The sequence below is a fragment of the Pipistrellus kuhlii genome, unplaced genomic scaffold (genome assembly GCF_014108245.1).
Source record: "Pipistrellus kuhlii isolate mPipKuh1 unplaced genomic scaffold, mPipKuh1.p scaffold_m20_p_10, whole genome shotgun sequence".
NCBI lineage: Eukaryota > Metazoa > Chordata > Mammalia > Chiroptera > Vespertilionidae > Pipistrellus > Pipistrellus kuhlii.
Window position 1 is genome coordinate 26,064,774 of NW_023425405.1, and position 19,704 is coordinate 26,084,477.

The 19,704-nt window shown below is 49.8% G+C and overlaps 2 protein-coding genes across 4 annotated transcripts in view; one reads left to right on the forward strand and one right to left on the reverse strand.

The window, feature by feature from the left end:
- Positions 1-18,095, forward strand: part of CDCA7L (cell division cycle associated 7 like) — a 29,988-nt gene extending 11,893 nt beyond the window's left edge. The window contains exons 2-10 of one of the 3 annotated variants that reach the window (XM_036429205.2): positions 8,160-8,300; positions 12,188-12,322; positions 13,379-13,768; positions 14,563-14,634; positions 14,750-14,920; positions 15,704-15,832; positions 16,524-16,673; positions 17,401-17,537; positions 17,946-18,095. In XM_036429205.2, the coding sequence (XP_036285098.1) occupies positions 8,160-8,300; positions 12,188-12,322; positions 13,379-13,768; positions 14,563-14,634; positions 14,750-14,920; positions 15,704-15,832; positions 16,524-16,673; positions 17,401-17,537; positions 17,946-17,976 (1,356 nt within the window). In that variant the 3' untranslated portion in view covers positions 17,977-18,095. Of the gene's footprint in view, positions 1-8,159; positions 8,301-12,184; positions 12,323-13,378; positions 13,769-14,562; positions 14,635-14,749; positions 14,921-15,703; positions 15,833-16,523; positions 16,674-17,400; positions 17,538-17,945 lie in introns of all 3 variants that reach the window. The other 2 variants (XM_036429204.2, XM_036429206.2) reach the window with 2 other exon arrangements.
- A 563-nt stretch (positions 18,096-18,658) lies between these two features.
- Positions 18,659-19,704, reverse strand: part of DNAH11 (dynein axonemal heavy chain 11) — a 196,412-nt gene continuing 195,366 nt past the window's right edge. The window contains exon 82 of the mRNA XM_036429948.1: positions 18,659-19,249. Within this exon, the coding sequence (XP_036285841.1) occupies positions 19,002-19,249 (248 nt within the window). The 3' untranslated portion in view covers positions 18,659-19,001. The remainder of the gene's footprint in view (positions 19,250-19,704) is intronic.

Sequence of the window (19,704 nt, forward strand, 5' to 3'; positions counted from 1 at the left end):
CTCAAACTGTGAGACCTCCTGGTTCATAAGTTTATACACTCAACCACTGAGCAACACCAGCTGGGCTCAAGTTAACCATTTTAAAGTGAAAAATTCAGTGGCATTTAGTACATTCATGTTGTACTAGTCTAAAACATTTCATTACTGTGGAGGAGAGATTGTTCCTCAGTCTCTTGTCTGTCTTAGGAGCTGGCCCTAGGCAGAAATGGAGGTTGCTTTCCCCAAACTCCCCTTAGAGACTGTGTGAATATAATTGCTTCCATAAATCACCACCTCTCCCTTGCCTCCTGGTTTGCGCTGCTTCCCGGAATAGGCCGCTGTCCTATCCTGGTCAAGCGTGTCGAGTCATTTCCCGCACCTGGTAGCATTCATGTTAGTACCTGTGACTATGCCACCGCCTCACCCCCTTCCCTGGCCCCCACATAATTCTTTGGTGCCTGCCAAGCTGGAGGGAGATAGGCTTGGTCTTGCAGCTGCCTCCTATGTACGTTTCCTTCCTAAAACCTGCTAAGGACCAGACTGGAATAGCCAGCCTTTTTTCTTCTGTCTTTCCTGCCTTCACCTACGGCAGTAGATTTTCAGGAGGTAAATTCTTAGTTCCCGGGCTTTTCCCTGGGTCAGTGTGTACTAACAATTGCCTTGAAAGGAAACCCTGTGTCTATTGAGCAGTTGCCCTTTGTTTTTCTTCCTCCAATCCCTGGCACCCACTGGTCTGCATTGGCCTCTGGATTCACCTGTTCTGCCAAATGGAATCATGCACTGCGTGACCTTCTGCATCTGGCTTCAGGGTAACGTTCTCCAGGTTCGTCTCCATGGTAGCATGGGTCAGCACTTTGTTCCTTTTAATGACTGAGTGATATTCCGTTGTACATTGTATACACCACAGTTTTTTATCCATCCGTCTGTGGTAGATATTTGGATGTTTCTAACTTTTGGCTGTTGTGAATAGTGCTGCTCTGAACATGCATGTATAATACATGTATTTGTTTGAGACACCTGTTTGCAATTCTGGTTATATACCTAAGAGTGAAAGTGCTGGTAATTCTGGTTGACTCTTTGAAGAACCAACAATCTTTTCCACAGCAGTGGTACTATGTTACACTCCCACCAGCCAAGAACAAGCGTTCCGATTTCTCTTCATTTCCACCAATACACCCCTAGCCATATATAAAACCATCCCAGAGGATATGAAGTGATACATTGTGTTTTGATTTGCATTTTGCTAGTGAATAATGATGTTGAACATCTTTTCATGTACTTGTCCATTTGTATATCTCTGGAGAAATGTCTGTCCAGCCCTTCATTTACTTGTATTTTGTTGTAGCATTGTAAAAGATCTTTGTACATGCTGTGTACTAGATCCTTACTAGTTTTGCAATTTACAAATATTTTTTCCCATTCAGTAGGCTATCTTTCCACTTTTTGGACATTGATGAATGTCCTTTGATGAATAGATGGATGCTTTTAGTTTTGGTTAAGTCCAGTTTTATCTAAATTTTCCTCTTGTTGCTCTCGCTTTTGGTGTCAGATAGAGTTTAGGTGTTTTGATTGAAGTACATACTGAATCCTAGTGAACACGGTTATTATATTGAGGAAACAGCATTTTCCTGTGTAGACAGTTGGGGACGGCCTTTGTAGGGGTGGTCACAGCTCCGTGCACGGAGTTAGGCTGCGTTTTGCCCCTTTGGAAAGAGGGGAGTTGCTTCCGCTCATGGATGAGGTCCTGCTACACTCTGATAATCCTTGGTTTTATGGTCCTCTTAACTCTTAACCGTTTGCATATCCCCTCACTGAGTTCATCCACATGTTCTGGCAACCTTTAAATTCAGTGTCTATACTCCCGCGCCCCTTCTCCCTCCGCCCCCTTTTAGCTAACTCTCCTATTTCAGATCTCCATGTCCACATTGCTGTTTTGAAACCTTTTGTTTATCCTGTCAGTTCTGTATAAGGGTGTTTGTCTGGTTACATCCTCCCCTGTCCTTGAACGTGCCCTTGACAATTGACAAAACATTGCTAGGTTGCTAGATGAGAATGATTCTTAATTCTCATTTCATTCTTAGGTCAGTGGTTGGCAAACTGTGGCTTAGGCAGGTTGAAGACTTTTAAAGTGTGTTTTGAGTCTCTTCTGTGTTCTCTTTTCAGGTGAATGTTCTTTGTTTTACCTGTTTTATTTGTGTGGCTCTCACTTGGTACATTTATTTTGTATGAACTTTTCAGTAACGTGAATAACTTGACATATTAGTGGTGGATCTTTTTCCTAACATTTTATTTTCATTCTAAATTTTGTGGGTTTTTCTCTTTGAAGAAGTTTTGAGTTGTTTTATTGACTTCCATTTTGATCTCCTTTATGTTGATAAAGCCCTCCCCAACTAGAGGCCACCTGCATATCCACATGAATTAGTTTCTTCTTTTTGACCATCTGGTTTATAGTATCAAGAGAGAAGCAAAACAGACTGTTTTAGTGTCCTCAAATAGCCATTTTTGCCTGCATCACTATTGATAACATCATTTCTTTCCCATTGATTTGTGGTGTTTTCCTTTATCAAGTTATGACTATGTGCTGGGATCCAAACCTAGGCAATTCAGATGTCCCACTGTTTCTGCACACTTCTTCGTTCTAAGGCTTAACTTATTTATAATAAAATCACCCTTTTCACGTTCAGTGCTATGAATTTTGATAGGTGCCTCCACAGTCATCGATCACTCCTCCCACCGTTTTATCTTCCCTTAAGGGTTCCTTCTGACCTCTAGCTCCAGGCAGCCACTGAGGTTTTCTGTCCCAGTAGTTTTGACCTTCCCAAAATGCCATCTAGGTGGATCAGACACCGTGTAACCTTTTTCTTTTTTAAAAATTTATTGATTTTTTACAGAGAGCGGAAGGGTTAGGGATAGAGAATTAGAAACATGGATCAGCTGCCTCCTGCACACTCCCCACTGGGGATGTGCCCACCACCAAGGTACATGCCCTGAACCCAGGACCCTTGAGTCTGCAGGCCGATGCTCTATTCACTGAGCCAAACTGGTTAAGGCTATGTAACCTTTTTCACGTGGCATAATGCATTTGAGATTTATCCATGTTATTGGGCCTACCAGTAATTATTTTTATTGCTGCGTAGTATTCCATGGTGTGGATGTACCACAATTTGTTTATCCACTCCCTAGTTGATGTGAATTGGTTCTAGGTTTGCACATAAAGCTAATTCCAAGTTTTGTGCGAACATAAGTTTTCTTTCTCTTGGGTAAATATGTAGGTGTGGGATTGATGCATCTTGTGGTAAGGGTGTGTTTATCTTGATAAGAAACCGCCACATTGTTTTCCAAAGTGGCCCTAGCAGTGTACGAGAGTGCCAGTTGCTCCACATTCTTGTTAGCACTTGGTGTTGTCATGCTTTTTTAAGCCATTGCCATAGGTAGGTTGTTATCTCTCCTTACAATTTTAATTTGCATTTCCCTAGTGACTATGGATGCTGAACATCTTTTCCTGTGCTTTGTGCCACGTGTGTCTTTGGTGGAGTGTCTGCGCACATCTTTTGCCCATTTTTAAATTGGGTTATTTGCTTGTATTATTGATTTTGAGAGCCCTTTTTATATTCTGGGTATGGGTTCTTTATCAGATAAATGATTTGCAATTTCCAGTTGGTTGGCTTTTCTTGTCATTCTCTTAACTGTGCATTTCAAAGAGCAGACATTTTTAATTTTGACTGTCTATACATTGTAAAACTTTTCATTATGCTTCTGATATCGTATCTATGAATTCTTTGCCTAAACCAGTGGTGGGCAAACTCATTAGTCAACAGAGCCAAATAACAACAGTACAACGATTGAACTTTCTTTTGAGAGCCAAAATTTTTAAACTTAAATGTATTCTAATGCCACTTCTTCAAAATAGACCCCCCCTTCCCCCCAGGCTGTGGTATTTTGTGGAAGAGCCACGCTCAAGGGGCCAAAGAACCGCATGTGGCTCGAGAGCCACAGTTTGCCGACCACAGGCCTAACTCAAGGTGACAACGATTTCCTCCTAATTCTTCTTGAAGTTTTAGATTTTATATTTTGGTTTGACCCATTTTTAGTTAGTTTTTTGTTTGGTAAATGATTCAAGGTATGTAGGCGTCTGTGGACCAACCGATTTGCTCATAAGAGATTTAGGGAAATGACAGGGTGTATGGCGGGGGTATGTGGGACACCCCCTTTGCGTTGGCTGAACAAATGCTTTCCTCCAGGCAAAGGGTTTTTCCCACAACCTTTTAAAGATCGCTCACCCTGCATACTTCGCCATCCTTGCTATCAAAGCTTTAAAAAACAATAAGGAAAATGCAGAGGTGTGCATAGATTTCCTTTGTACTGCTCCTTGGGGCTTACAGTGGAGCTTGTTTCCAGGTGAAATTACATACAGCGGTGTTCCTGGAATAAGAAGCATTTCCTAAAGCTTTATCTAAATCAGCTCTGGAATCAATTGACCTTAAAGAGAATCTCAAAGGTTTTTTTTTTTCCTTCAAAAATTAAATAGATGATAAATATGTTCCTCCTGGCTAGGAAGAATGGATTTAAATACAATATCATGGAGATTTGGGAAAGCCTTCATGTTTTCATAGTCCTCACCTGAGAATATGTTTAATAACTTTTTTAGTTTTATAGAGAGAGAGAGAGGGGAAGGGAGAGAGGGGGAGAGATAAGGAGAGAAGGAAAAAGGGAGGGGAGGAAGGGAGGGAGGGAAGGAGGAAAAGGAGGGAGGGAGGGAAAGGGAGAGAGAGAGAGAGACAGACAGAGACAGACATAGATGTGATAGAGCAGTGGTCAGCAAACTCATTAGTCCACAGAGGCAAATATAAACAGTACAACGATTGAAATTTCTTTAGAGAGCCAAACTTTTAAACTTCTTCAAAATAGACTCGCTCAGGCGGTGGTATTTTGTGGAAGAGCCACACTCAATGGGCCTACGAGCTGCATGTGGCTCTCGGCCGCAGTTTACTGACCACAGTGATAGGGAAACGTTGATCAGTTGCCTCCCGCATGTGCCCTAACTGGAGATTGAACCTGCAGCCTAGGAATGTGTCTTGACCAGGAACTGAACCCGCAACACTTTGGTGTATGCAATGGTGCTCCAACCAGCTGAACCACTCGGCCAGAGTGAAAACGCCTTTACAGGTTAAAGCTTTAAAATATAATATGTTGCCCTGGCTGGTGCGGCTCAGTTGGTTGAGCCAGTGCACCAAAAGGTTGCTTGTTCCATTTCCCGTCAAGGCTCAATTGCTGGTTGGGAGCATGCAGTCAATATTATGCTCTCACATAGATGTTTCTTTCTCTCTCCCTCTCCCTTCCTCTCTAAAAATCAATAACCATCTTTTAAAAAAATTAGTAAAATGTGAAAATTTAAGTTAATGACACATTAATTATATTTAGAGGCAAATGGCTTGATTGAAAAGCAGCTGGCACTCGGGGGCATCTTTTCCTAGCTTACGAGTTTTTTCATTGAGTTTTCGTTGAGGCTCAAGCTGGCAGCGGTGAGAACGGAGACCTGGAGGCATAGCTCTATGTTACTTAAGAAATCCCGGAAAGACCTGCCAAAGGAGAACGAGGCAGTGAGCGGCAGCATTTACTGTATTAGCAGAGCCTTGTGGGGATGGGACAACGCTGATTCCAGCCAGTTGTGGTTCCGCCAACAGCTTTGTCCCCCGACTTTCTCTTAAATTCTGGGTTTGGAGTCCAGATACCTGGGTCAAGGTGTGGTTCTCTGGCATTAACACTGAATTCTGGGCTCAGGAGGTAGCGTATCTGAGCCTGCCTGCCTGCCTTCGGTGAAGGGATTGGGTTCTCAAAACACACGCCCCTCGTAAGTAACATAGAGCTGGTGGAGGTCCAGACTTGTCCAGTGAATTTAAAAAGGATGGTGTTTACTTAAGGAAGGAATATTTTCCTCACGTTTTGAAATTGCCTTTTTAAATTTGTCTCACGTTGTTGAATTTTTAAAAATGGTAGTAAGGTGCCCATCACAGTTCCTGTCGCAACCACTTGGAAGTAGCACGAAGTGCATGTACATTGTAGGGCACCCTCCAGAACGGTGTCCTGTTGTGAAACTGAAACTCCACTCACCAAACATTCCCCCCACCCCCCCAATTTCACACTCCTCCCAGCCCCCAGCAACCACGGTTCTGCTTCCGGTGTCTCTACGTCTGACCTCAGATGAGTGGAACCATCCGATGTTTGTTTTTGTGGCTGGCTTATTTCACATAGTATTATGTCCTCAATGTCCTCTCCTGTAGCATAGGACAGGATTTCCTTCTTTAAAAAAAAAAAATTAGTGATGCTGCTCATCAGTTATTCAGATATGTAAGGACCTCTAAGTATACCGTTTCTCCTCTTGGTCCCGGGGGGAGACAGGGGAAAGAGGTGGAGTGTGCCGTCAGCTACCTGTGCAGGAAGGACAGGCACACAGCCAGCCGCTGTGAATGAGGGAAAGTTACATCCCACGCGGAGAGCAGAGAAGGGGCTGGAGTCTCCGTCACTGTCCTGCAGACGGCGCGTGGGAGGACCCTGGCGCTTGTTAGAAATGCAGGCTCTCAGGCCCCACCCCGCCCCCACTCACTCAGACTGTAAATTAAAACATTTTTTAATTGAGATGTAATTTACCTCTAACATTCTATTAGTTTCTGGTGTATACAACATAATTTTTCAATAGTAGTTGTATTTCTTTCCTTTTCCTTTTTGATCCTCACCCGAGAATCTGTTTATTGGTCTTAGAGAAGAAGGGGGGGGGGGGGGGAGGGGGGAGGGGAGAGGGAGAGGGGGAGAGAGAGAGAGAGAGAGAGAGAGAGAGAGAGAGAGAAACATCGATGTGAGAGTGAAACACACAGTTGCTCCCCATATGCACCCCAATGGGATCACACGCACAGCTTTTTGGTGTACAGGACGACACGCCAACCAACTGAATACTTAAAAATTCCTCCTTAAGGCTGAATACTACTCCGTTGTAGGTGTATAGGACACTTTGTTTATCCACTCGTCTGTGCTGGACAGTTGGGTTGCTCCCATTGGTGGCTTTTGCGAATAGTGCTGCTATGAACAAGGAAGGACTACTTTTTAAAGTTTTCCTTTTTACTTAATTTTCTTAACACTTCAGTGTCTAGTACTAATATTATTAGATACTAGTAAGATGTGCTAGTGGTAATATTTGAAATGTTGGCGTTTAAAATGTCCTTGGGTGATGTGTGTTGAAATATTGCAGGGTGATGCCTGTGAAGTAGTTGGAGCATAACATGGATTAGGTTGGCTCATATTCAATCACTGTTTTCCTAGGTCAGAAACAGACAAATATCAGCAAGTGCCTGTGGTTCAGACTATTTGTTGAAAGAGAAAGCAAGCAATTGTGGTGACAAAGGGGGGTTTCTGTGTGAAGAACACACAGGTGTTTGTAGTCGTCTTCCACCTTTCTCTGTGTTTGAACTTCCTAGAAATACGGAGTTGGGAACAAATAGGTCATCAGCATAAGAAAATAAACTCGCAACAGATACGTGTATGTTGTGAGGTTGAGCGTGCTGACCACGTTCTCCATGGGGATAATTGCCTGTGGTAGCATTTACATGCCCTTGGGATCCTAAAGCCCTACCCTTGATTCCGAGTATAGAGGAGAAGGAAAGCTGTTTCATTGTGTGACACTTCTAAATCAGCATGTGAAGAAGAATAACAAAGATAAATAAATAAATAAATAAATAAATAAATAAATAAATAACCTTAGAGATGGGAGTTAAGACAGGAGGAGCCTGGTAACATCTTACGGAGCCTCTTTTCCATGGGTGCCATTTAAAGACAGGCCCACAGAAGGAGGAAAATAGATCATCGGTTTCTCAGAAACCAGTGCCTGTTTTCTCAGGTTTTGTCAGGAGATCAGAAATGGCTTCTCTCTAGGCGAGGTCCTGACGGTCTCTGTCACAAAGGCCACATCTCTGGGATTTGAAGACGTCTCATCCCCACCCTCTCCCTTCCCTTGCTGCCGTAGGTAGGAGCCGAAGCACGTTTTGCTCAGGTTACTGGGGTCCGCGGGGCAACCAAGGCCGCTGGATAGAGTTATGAGATGCTAATTCCTACTCCGCGCTGGAACATTTCCCTGTGATGAGGACCACCTCTGGCTTCATCTCTTTGTTTTGTTTTTGAATCCAAAACAGATCCCTAAAGAAGTGGCTGACATCTTCAACGCCCCTAGTGACGATGAAGACTTTGTCGGCTTCCGAGAGGACGTTCCCATGGAAACCCTCTCCTCGGAGGAGAGCTGCGACAGCTTTGACTCGCTGGGTTCGGGGAAACAGGTACGGGGGCTTCCTTCCGAGGCAGGCGTGCGGGGCCGGAAGCCCGGGTCTTGGTTCGAGCGTCCTTGTCGTTGACCATGGCCTGGGATGGGTGATGCCGGTCCACTGCCCGGCGTTTTATTTTGTAAGCCTCAGGTCTTCGTGTTTCAAGAAACCGGTGAGAGTACCTAGCTCACGTTTGCTGTGTAAGTCCTTTTGTGTACAGTACATTATTTTTTTTTAAATAAAAGGGGCCTCACCTGATCAGATCCATTTTCTGTGCAACCTCAGGGCTGCTGCTTGTGGCCCTGCTGGAGTCAGAGGCCCCCACGCAGCTGGCGGGGGGAGGGCTGCCCGCTGCCCGGCACAGCGATGCCCACACCACGCGGGGCAGCCCTGGAACGTGTGGTTACCGTGGGGCAGTGGTCGGCAAACCCATTAGTGAACAGAGCCAGATATCAACAGTACGACGATTGAAATTCCTTTTGAAAGCCAAATTTAAAACAATATATAATATATATGTATATTTTATCAATTTTTTTACAGAGAGGGAAGGAGAGGGATAGAGAGTTAGAAACATCAATGAGAGAAAATTTATCAATCAGCTGCCTCTTGCACACATCCTACTGGGGACGTGCCCGAAACCTAGGTACATGCCCTTGACCGGAATCGAACCCAGGACCTTTCAGTCCACAGGCCGACGCTCTATCCACTGAACCAAACTGGTTTCGGCTGAGAGCCAAAATTTTTAAACTTAAACTCTAAAGGTAGGTACATTTGTTATTAACTTAACGAGGGTACTCCTAAAAGCTGGCCTTTGCTAAACACTCAAGGGGCCAAAGGGCCGCGGGTGGCTCTCGAGCCGCGGTTTGAGGATCACTGCCGTGGGGCAGTTGCATCCCTGCCCCCGCAGCGTGGTTCTGTCCGCACCCCCCCTCGGGGTCGCTGGGGAGAGCCCTTTTCTCTCTGACCACGTTGGTCTGTGGCACACCTACGTTACCGTTCTCCGGGAGTTAGATTCCTAGAGGTTCGTGTTGTGCCTGAGCCATTGCACGGCCCACCGCAAGGTCTGGCCTTTCCTCCTGAGGTCATGGCGGCACTCCGATTCCTCCTTTTCCCTCGACCGTGGTCTCTCGTTCAAGGCCATACGTGAAGCCCCCCTGCTTCAACCGGGCCAGGGCTGGGAGGGAAGCCGGTCACTCCTCGGCTGGCCTCGGTGGGAGCCGTCCTTTCCGGGGACGCGGGCCTCCCTCTTGGGGGGCCTCACCTTCCTGCTCCACGGCCTCGACCCCGCCAGCCCCCTCCTCCCACTCCCCACGTTCTCTCCCTCTCTTGTTCTTTGCTGTCATCTCTCCTGTGCTTTTCACTGAGTGGTCTCCGTCGTCGGCCTGGTCTCAGTGGTAAAGGCCAGGCTTCTCCCTCCAGCCCCAGAGGTATTTCTGACTGCCTGCCGGTCCGGTCCTGATCAGTCAGGGAGATCTGGAACTCACCCCTGCCCTCCCCTCCTCGTCTGTCTGGCTTCCCCTTCTCTATCTCCATCTTCGGTGTTCTCGACCTTCCTCCTCCTCTTCGGTCTCCCCGACTCCCTTCCAGGAGTTAATCTCCCCTCCCTTCCGTCCCTTCTCTTCCCCATAGCTCTCGGCTCAGCTGTAGAACTGACCAAGCTCATAACCTATCGGTTTAAAATAACCAGGGGACCCCAGGGAGCCAGGGGTGGTGTGAGGGCTGTAACCTCGAAGGCAGCGGGGATGTGCGGTGTGCACATTTGCTTCCTGCAGACCCACGATCCAAACATCTCCTACACCCCGTGGAGGGAGGGGGATACTGATTTCTCCCAGGTTGACCACCGCCCTGTGAGGCCAGCTCCAAGGCTAGAGACTGCAGAGGACTGGGCGGTGGGGACGTGCTGCTGTGAGGCCTGGCCGCTGCAGGCTCTAGGCAGGGACTGGGGGTGTCTGACCCACACACAGTCCCCTTGCCCCCCATCAGCCTGCAGGGGCCGGCTCTGGGCCCCAGGAACCAGATGTTTCCTGCCCTCGGAGATAGCGGGTTCGTGGTAGGTTTTCCCAGGAGCCAGCGGGGCACCTTTCTTCCTTAATCGTAAATCCTCCTCTGCTGCTTCCCCATCCCGACTCCCCCACACACACTCAGATCCGTGTTAACCATCCGAGAGGAGCCGCACGACGAACTTGTACACAGTGTGTGTGGCAACGCTGAGTTTGGTGTCTCTGAAACACAACAGGAATTTCACTTTCAAGAAATTCCCCGTGTGTGTGTGTGTGTGTGTGTGTGTGTGTGTGTGTGTGTTTTCCAAGCTATCAACAAGGAAACAAAGTAATTTAACTCTGAGCACACTCACTCCGATTGCCCATAGTCAATGGATATAGGCGCTTTTCTCTATTCCCTGTAAGATTTTCCACGTGTCTATCTATGTTTTTCCCCCAAGATTATCTGAGCGCAAAGAAGTGTATCTTTAAAGTCAGGCAAAGGCATGGGGCGGATAGAGATTCGCCAGCCACACGTGGCGTGAGGAGGGGTCCGCTGCTCCATTGGGGTGGGAGGAGGCGTCGGCACCTGGGGCCTGGTCCCAGCCCTGGGGGCCTGCGTGGAGCAGGCTCATGGTGGGTCTCCTTTCTGAACGGCGCTTGCTTTTCCCTCCTCACCTTCAAGCATGCCATTCGGAGAGCCACGTGTTCTCCTTTTCGTTCGTTCAAAAGAAAGAAGACGCCTTTATTCGAAGATGACCTCCTTTTTTCAGAGTCCGTTGTGGAATAGCTTTCCTTCTGCTTGTTTGCTGCCTGGGCTCTCGGGGGGGGGGGGGGGGGGGGGGGTGGTCAGGAGGGTGGCAGCGTCCCTCCGTTCCCGTGGCAGCGGGTGAGGGGACCACTGCCCTCGGCTCATCGGTGGGGGGAGGGGAGACAGGGTCTCCAGCCCCTTCTTTCCTGCGGAGACGCTGTGGTCTGGGGAAGGCAGGTGTGCCCACTGCCTCGGAGGGAAGGCTCCGGGTGGCTGTGAGAGGGGAAGGCCTGCATGGGAGGGAGCCAGGTTTCCCCTCTCTACCCCCCGTGGCTTTGTGGTTCTGTGGGAAAGCGGGCATCCCTGATGGCCAGCCTGGCGGGAGGAACGGAATGCCAGGCCAGCTGTGCTTATGGGTCAGACAAGTGGATGGAGGCTGTGGACATTGAGTTTTTTAACCCTTTGCACTCCGTTGTCCCCTCTCAGGGGACCTCGGAATTCTAGCATATCACTCGGATGTCCCCTCTCAGGGGGGAGATTGCAGTTTATTAGTGATTACGGGGAATTGAGTTAATACAGCGCACGCGTCCGCCGCAAAGTAGCGTCGAGTAGCTAGCTGGTAGCCAATGTCCAGAATGGTTCGGAGTGCAAAGGGTTAAATCATTCCATTCGTAGGTCTAAATTTCTGTAAGCTGCAGAAAATGTGTGTGTGTGTGTGTGTGTGTACGCTTATTGTGGTAAAACATGCATCACAAAATTTACCACTAACCATTTTTACTTTTATCTTTTATTTTAATTGATTTCAGAGAGGAAGGAGGAGGGAGAGAGGATCATTGACTGGCTGCCTCCTGCATGCCCCCTTTTGGGGATCAAACCTGTAAAACCTGGGCATGTGCCCTGACTGGGAATCAAACTGTGACCACCTGGTTCACAGGTCGACACTCAGCCGCTGAGCCACACAGTTTGGGCGTTACCACTCTTAAGTGCAGACGAGTTTCCGGTTTCTTGCCAGCGAGACAGTAGGTGGCCTCCGATACGCTCCCAGTGTTGGGCAACGGACACCATTCTCTCCAACGGAAACACCGCACCCATGAAACGGCTCCCCACGGCCCTGCGCCCCGGGAACCCCTGTTCCCCTCCCTCTCTAACGTGTGTGCGCTTTAATTTAGCAGGATGTGCGCTTCCGCTCCAAGTACTTCACAGAAGAGCTGAGGAGAATTTTTATAGAGGACACCGACTCAGAGACGGAGGACTTTGAGGGGTTTACGCAGAGCGACCTGAGTGCGGACAGTAGCCCGGAAGGAAAGGTAATAATGAGCCACACGAGGGAGCCTGGGTTGTAATCGCTTCAGCCCTGTTTCTGAATTCCGCTTTTACTCGGAGGAAGTCCCTTCCCAGAGGGGAAGGATTTTACCTGTTTATCTCTAAAGCAGTTAACACAACGTTGCCATTGCAGGTGAATCCCAGGTCCCCCGTCCATCGTACTCTGAGGGAAAACCAGTCGTCACCCCTCCTGCCTTTGGAATGTGGGGTTGTGTCTCAGGTGTCCTTATCAAAGACTTGCTTGGAGGGTCTATTTGGGAGTAATAAGGAATTTAAAGTCATTACTTCTTGCTTGTGAAGTAATGTTCTTGTGTTTGTAGTTAATTTGACCAAAGTCTTGGCGTCTTCCCTGTGTGCATTTTGACTTGGAAATTTCTTGATGTGCTTTGTGGTGGTGGTTTTGTTTTTTTGCAGAGAGAGGGAGTTTAGAGAAACATAGATGTGAGAGCAACATCGATCAGCTGCCTCCTGTACCCCTCCCACTAGGAATGGAGCCTGCAGCCCAGGCATGTGCCCTGACCGGGAATTTAGTCGTGACCTCCTGGTTCCTAGGTCGACGCTCACAGGCCGGGCAAGCACTCCCATTTCTATCAGAAGATGAGTCTTGCGTTCCGCACACCATTTTCTTTGTTCCCCATGTTACCTGGCCTCCAGACCTGCCAGCTTGTCTGTTCCCTGCACGGAAGCCCAATGGGTAGTGCTCTGCTTCCAGCCCCGTGGTCTGAGAGGAACGCAGTCGGCCAGTGGCTGAGACTCTGTGTTCCTACCAAGCTCCAGGTGGTGCAGGTGCTCCTGGGACCACCCTGAGAAGAAGCCCTGGTTCAGGGTACAGACCACGGGGAGGGTCCTCCTTCTAAAATCAGCTCCCTGGGGGTGGGGGGCAGCGATCCAGCACCAACTACTGGACTAAAAAGCTCAGGGGAACTACTCAGAAGGGGGAGCTTTCAGATGTTTAACGCTTTCCTAAAATAAGGTCTGATGGTCTTAAACGTGTCGTTTTGAAAGTCTTTTACGTCTTTTTTTTTTTCTCATTTCGTTAGCTCGAGGGGTCCGGTTTGAGCAAGGATGGGAGTGAGGCCTTGGTGAGCGAGGAGGAGGGAGGTGACAAAGAAGAGGCGGGCAGGCCCAGGAGGGGCAGGCCCAGGAGGGGCAGGCCCAGGAGGAGCAGCCTCGGTCTCCGTGTAGCCCTGCAGTTCCCCAAGAAACCGGCCAAAGCAGCCGACAAGAATGCTCCCGAGCCGCTGTTTCCCAGCGCTTGCTCACAGGACAGTACAAAAGCCATTCTCCGGAGAAAGAAAAGCTGCAGACCAGGGAAGGAAAGGGAAGATTCGGCCTCCGAGCCTGAAGAGGACTCCCGGGACGAGGAGGGCCAGGAGAGCTCGGACCCGCTGCTGAAACGGACCATGAACATCAAGGAGAACAAGGCCATGGTAAGGCCGCCCCTGGGGGCGGGCACCTGGGGGGGCACGGGGCTCCGGCCAGGCTCCCACACTGCACCCTGCCAGCTCCGCTTTGGCTTCTCTCAGGACGTGCGCTCCGGGGACTGTGCATCCTTTTCTCTCTTCCTGAGCCCCGAGCAGCAGTTCCCTGGAAGCTCTGGTTTGGGGACAGGAAGAGACGCCTGCACTATTTTTAACCCCCCTCGAGCTCATGCCGCTTCCCATGTGTGGGGTGAAGTTCTAACTCTAGTAGTTTTGAGCGAAGAGGAGCTAAACCACCAGCCCGAGGGAAGCTGTAAACGAGGTGTCGGGAGCCCACTTTGGAGTGGCCGTGGGCAGCAGGCCGGGCAGGGGTCCTGCAGCCCAGGAACCGGTCTCCTGGGGTCGCCAGCTGTGGTTTCAGGACATTATGTGAAGGAATGAAACCGGTCTAGGCATTAAAACAAATGGAGCTTTATTTTAAAACGTCTTCCCTAGATGAAGGCAACAAAGCGAGCTCTGTGTCTGGTTTTTCTGCACGTGGTCAATGACTGTTGTTAGCGTCCTAATTTTGTACATACAGAATTTAAAAAATCCTACCACACAGAGTCACTTTTAGCACTTTTGGTGTATGTCTGTCTTTAACGTTTCCTTTTAAAGAAGGGTCCTGTAATGATACTGCAGATACAATCTTATATGGCAAGTAAGTTACCCAAGAAAACGGAAAGCTTGCGTTTGGGTGCAATTTATCCGGGGACACATTTGTGGATACTTACCTGCCCCCCTTTCTTTGTTCCGGACTCCAGCTTGCTCAGTTGCTGGCGGAATTGAACTCGGTGCCCGACTTCTTCCCGGTGCGAACCCCGAGCTCAGCTTCCGTAAGTGGCGCTCCGTCTGTTCGTTCCGGAGCGAGGATGGGAGTGAGGCCTTGGTGAGCGAGGAGGAGGGAGGCGCCGGGCGGCACACGGCACACGTCTCCGCTCTCGCTTTCAGAGGAAGAAGACCGTGCGGCGGGCCTTCTCGGAGGGGCAGCTCCCCCGGCGCACGAACCCCGCCCGCAGCGCGCGGCCGCCCGAGAACTTCGCGCTGGAGAAGTTCACCGTCTCCGCCGCCCAGTTCACCGAGGAGCTGTACCGCTTCCGGAGGCGGAGGACCATCAGTGGGGTACTGGTGACCTTAGGAAACACGCTGTGTTGTCTAAGCCAGCGGTCCTCTAACACAGAGATCCCAAACTCAGTCAGCGGGGCCAAATACCAACAGTACGACGATTGAAATGTCTTTTGAGAGCTAAATTTTTCAAACTGAAACGATATGGGCAGGTACATTGTTATTAATTTAACAAGGGTACTTCTTCAGTCGCGCTGTACATGCGCGCCCACACGTGGTATTTTGTGGAAGAGCCACACTCAAGGGGCCAAAGAGCCACAGGTGGCTCGAGAGTCACAGTTTTCCGACCCCTGCTCTAACTCCGTAGCCGCTCCAGGGCTTAAAAGGTTCTGCCCCATTCCACCTGCAGCGGCTGGGAATTGGCAGTTTCATGAATTCCAGGTGGTTCGCGTGCTAACTGCAGGGCCCAGGACCTCAGGCAGAGTCAACGCAGGCTTGGCCGAGACTGGCCAGCTCGGGGGCTTTCCTTGGGGGAAAGGAAAGAGTCCTCCTCGCCTCTGTTTTAGGACGGAGGCATTTCAAGTGCCTTCAGGCAGGAGAGAGAAACTCTGGACTCGTCCCATGTGTGGGTTTGGCTGGTCATTGTGGCTGTTAACGACCCTGTGCTCAGAGTTGCCATGGAAGGAGCTTGACACACGTCAGCGAATGAATGATTTCAGGAGGATAGAAGGAGGGACGCAGTGAACACTAATTAATGGTTTTGGAACTCTTCAGAGTGTAACATTTAAAAAAGGGTAACCGCTCGGCACATCTGACGCCAGCTCCGTCGTCTCCTCGCAGGGGCGGTGCCAGGGGTACCGGCGGCGGCGGCACCGGGTGTCGTCTTTCCGGCCCGTGGAGGACATCACGGAGGAGGACTTGGAAAACGTCGCCATCACTGTCCGAGACAAAATCTACGATAAAGTTCTGGTACGTTCTACGGGATCGGGACTCTCCCTGGGACTCCGAGGCGCCAGGATTTGAGGTCCGGCAGTTTGTTCACTGTGTCTGGGCTCACACCCGGACCTCTCCCCGGGCTCCGAGGGGGCTCTGAACTGGCGGGTCAGCCGTACCTGGGTGAGGGGAGAAGGCTCGGAGCAGGAATTCTCATCAGAGGAGAGGTTTGTGTGGAGGGAGACGGGGGCATCGTTTAGAAAAACATTCATTTATAGTTCTGTTTTGAATACATTCTTTTTTTAAACATTGAAAAATATAATGGGCTTTCTGGTTAATAGAACCATAGAAGCTAAAGTTTGAGAGCCTCTTTGGTAGGAGGTGGGTTGAAAGTTCCTCTCGATGGTCAGCTTTGTTTCAGATGGGGAGTGGGACGACGGTCGCAGGCCGTGCTAAAATGAGAGACTACCCCGGCCTCCAGGTCGGGGCACATGGCACTCTTCACAGGCCCTGCCCCTTCTGCTCTCTCTCTCGTCTTTCTGATCATTTCATTCCTTCCAGGCTCCCTGCTCCACCTCACTGCCCTAATACGCTTCTGTGGCCCCAGAACTAGAAGTGCGGACAGGCTGCCAGGGTCTGTTCGCCTCCAGGAGAGAGCCAGCGAACAGCAGTGTGGGGCCACGCCCGGTGAACCCGTGCTCAGCCACTCACCGCCTTCTCCCCTCAGGGCAACACGTGCCATCAGTGCCGGCAGAAGACCATCGACACCAAGACGGTGTGCCGGAGCCAGAGCTGCGGCGGCGTGCGGGGGCAGTTCTGTGGGCCGTGCCTGCGGAATCGCTACGGGGAGGACGTCCGGTCGGCGCTGCTGGACCCGGTAGGAGCGGCATGCGCGTCTGCCACGAGCGGTGGGGCTCCCCGACCCCGTTGTCGGGGACCAGTAGCTGCAGAGCCTGAACCCTCTCCATTCTCTCCGCATCTTAAGATGCTGGGAGAAATGGAGAAGAGGGTTTCCTTCTGAACAGGGAGCGGGCTGACCAGAGGATAGAACAGGAGACAAGGCTGCGCTGGGCTTTCCCGGGTCAGCGAGGCACTGCTTTCTATGTGCCCGGCCTTGCTGTGAGGTTTCACATCAGCTCATGTGCAGTTGACTTTATCTCAGTGGAAGTAGCTCTATAAGCTCCCTATGCCTCCGTTCCTTCTGGAAAATGAGTAGCACCTTTGTTAAGTCTGACCTTGAACCTGGGGATTCTGTGCTCTTACCCTCTTGTATGGCCGCCAAGGGGTAGATAACACTGTCACTCGGGTGACGTGATTGAACCACAGGCTCGCAGATGGGAAGTGGAAACCCTAGCATTCACACTCACGGATCTGCTTTTCCACCAGAGTCCAATGAATAGGCTGGCTGGCCTACAGCTCGCATTTCCCAGTCTCTCTCCAGGTGTGATGGTGGGTCACCCAACCTCCTGGGCCTACTTGAGAGGAAGGAGACAGGCTAGGTCATCCTCCCCCCAGTGACATAGATGGAAAGGTAGCAGGTGACCAAAGCCCGGAGGAGAGGCCTGCCACCACGGGGACAGATGCCTGCCGTCATCTCCCCCTAGGGCTGGATGTGCCCGCCCTGCCGGGGCATCTGCAACTGCAGTTACTGTCGGAAGCGCGACGGCCGCTGCGCCACGGGGATCCTCATTCACCTGGCCAAGTTTTACGGTTACAACAATGTCAAGGAGTATCTGGAGAGGTGAGTCTCCCAGACCAAGGCAGGTGGCAGACACTTGAGGCAGCCTGATCCTTACAATCCCCCGGGAATGGAGCTCTTTGCATTGGAGAGACTCAGGCCTGATGTTCTCCCTGTTAGGAAGTTTCCTTCTTTGCTAGGATTTTCAGCATGGAGCTGCCTGTGTATAATAATACAGAAATGGAGTGTACGAGGCAGCCTTGACCCTGCTGGGAGGAGAGGTTTGGGAATGTAGGACGAGGAGATGGAGTTGTGGTTCCCAATAAACTTGAAAAGCACAGTTTCAGAATGAGACGAACCCTAGCTGGGACCTGCCTCCAGGGTCTGCCACCAGCTAAGAAGTCAGGACTTTGTGCTCCTACCCCTCCTGTTAATTCCTTATCCCACTAACGCCCGCCTTCCTCTTCTCAGCTTACAGAAGCAGCTGGTGGAAGACAATTAGGAGGAAGAGCCACTGGCCAACTGACCTTTGGTTTTCCAGCAAGACATGCCCTATGTACCGTTTGTGCCTACGCTTTCTTACCATTGTGTTTTTATAAAGAAATTCTTTGTAGATCTAAATACTGCTTTTTGTTAAGACTGTTTATATGCTTACAAAGATATCTCAGGAAGACAGCTAAGCACCTTGAGGAATCTTATAGACACAGGTTAATGATTAGAAAGCAGCTACAGTTCGGGAAAACATGGCCTTAGACATCTGTTTGATTACAGATGCTGCCTTGACCTTTTGCCTCCCAATTAGGCCATGTTGTTATGGCACCTTTAGTTTACCTTATCCTGACCAATCATTCAAACCACCTAGCGCAGTGGTCGGCAAGCTCATCAGCTAACAGAGCGGCGAGCCGCATGTGGCCCACAGTTTGCCGACCACTGACCTGGTGTAACCTGCTCTGGGTGATTGGAAATGTCTATTGCAGAATGTTCCCCTAAATTACAAAGTGCAATTAACCATGGATGAGAGTACTAGAGTTTTCGTTTTTTATTAAAACTTGAATGAAAAAAGTGGACTGTCACGTTACCGACACTGGAGGCCTCGGAGCGTCTGCCTCTTCATCCAGGACTGCCTGGGGCCAGTTGCATCTATGTGTTAAAAGAATGTAAGAGCTAATTGTTAACTTAAGAAGATTTTGTTTACAAGAGCTAAAACCCCACTTCCTGACCAGGAGTCTTCCAACCCCTTTGTTTTTGAGGTGGTATCTCCAATGGGAGCTTGATGAAAATGGGAGAGAGACTGTTCTCGGGGAAAGCTAAAAATTAACATGTTCTCACTAGGTTTCCAAGGATGTCTTTCTACGTTTGCCTCTTTCTCTCCCCCACTTTTTAAGGATGGTGTTTAAGAAAAGTTAATGCACAGTTACAGACACTGGAATGTTTTATGCCTCTCGGTAGAATAGGTGTGCAGAAGGACAGCCCAATGAAAAGCACTCACCGTGTTCGCCCGCCGGGCCTGGAGGAGTGAGGGCCCGTCTACGCCTCCAGCAGCAGAGCCACGCCTGCCAGGACCCACTTGGCCGTCTTCTCTCTGCTCCTCAGCCGGAAGGTCCAGATGTAGTCGGGGCCCCTCCTCTTGGTTTTGTACACGGGGCACTCGTAGGTGTGCTTGGTTTCCTGTCTGTCCGTGGGTATGGCTTTTGCAAAGATGACCGGCATCGCCGATGTCAGCTCCTTGAGGCGGGCTTCAGCAATGGTCCCGGACTGGGTGTCCCATCTCGCACCTACAGCAAAAAGAACCCGAGGGTGGGACGTGTTGGGCCGCACCTTGTGATTGTTGCAGGCAATAAACGTTCCAGATTTGTCACGCTGCTGCTTGTCGGTCACTTCCTGACTGAGCGGGCCAGGACTGAGGTAGGAGAGGGAGGTTCAAGTTCCTGCTCTCCAGGTGTCACTCAGACCATTGCCCCTGTGCTTACCACCTACACACTTGGGAAACGTAAATTTTATAACAGATCCCGTAACAATCCAGACGCACTAAAGCACACTAGTTTGCCCTACCTCGAAAAGCAAAGTGCGTTTGAATGCTATAGAGAATGCCATCCACGTCACCACATTCTCTCCTACTGGCCCCTTACCTTACACTGCATTCAGGTACCTTATTCCCATCCCCTGCCCTCAAACGTGCGTACGTGTGGCACTCGCTCAAGAGTGAAAAAAGAGCATTTTGGCCAAGACT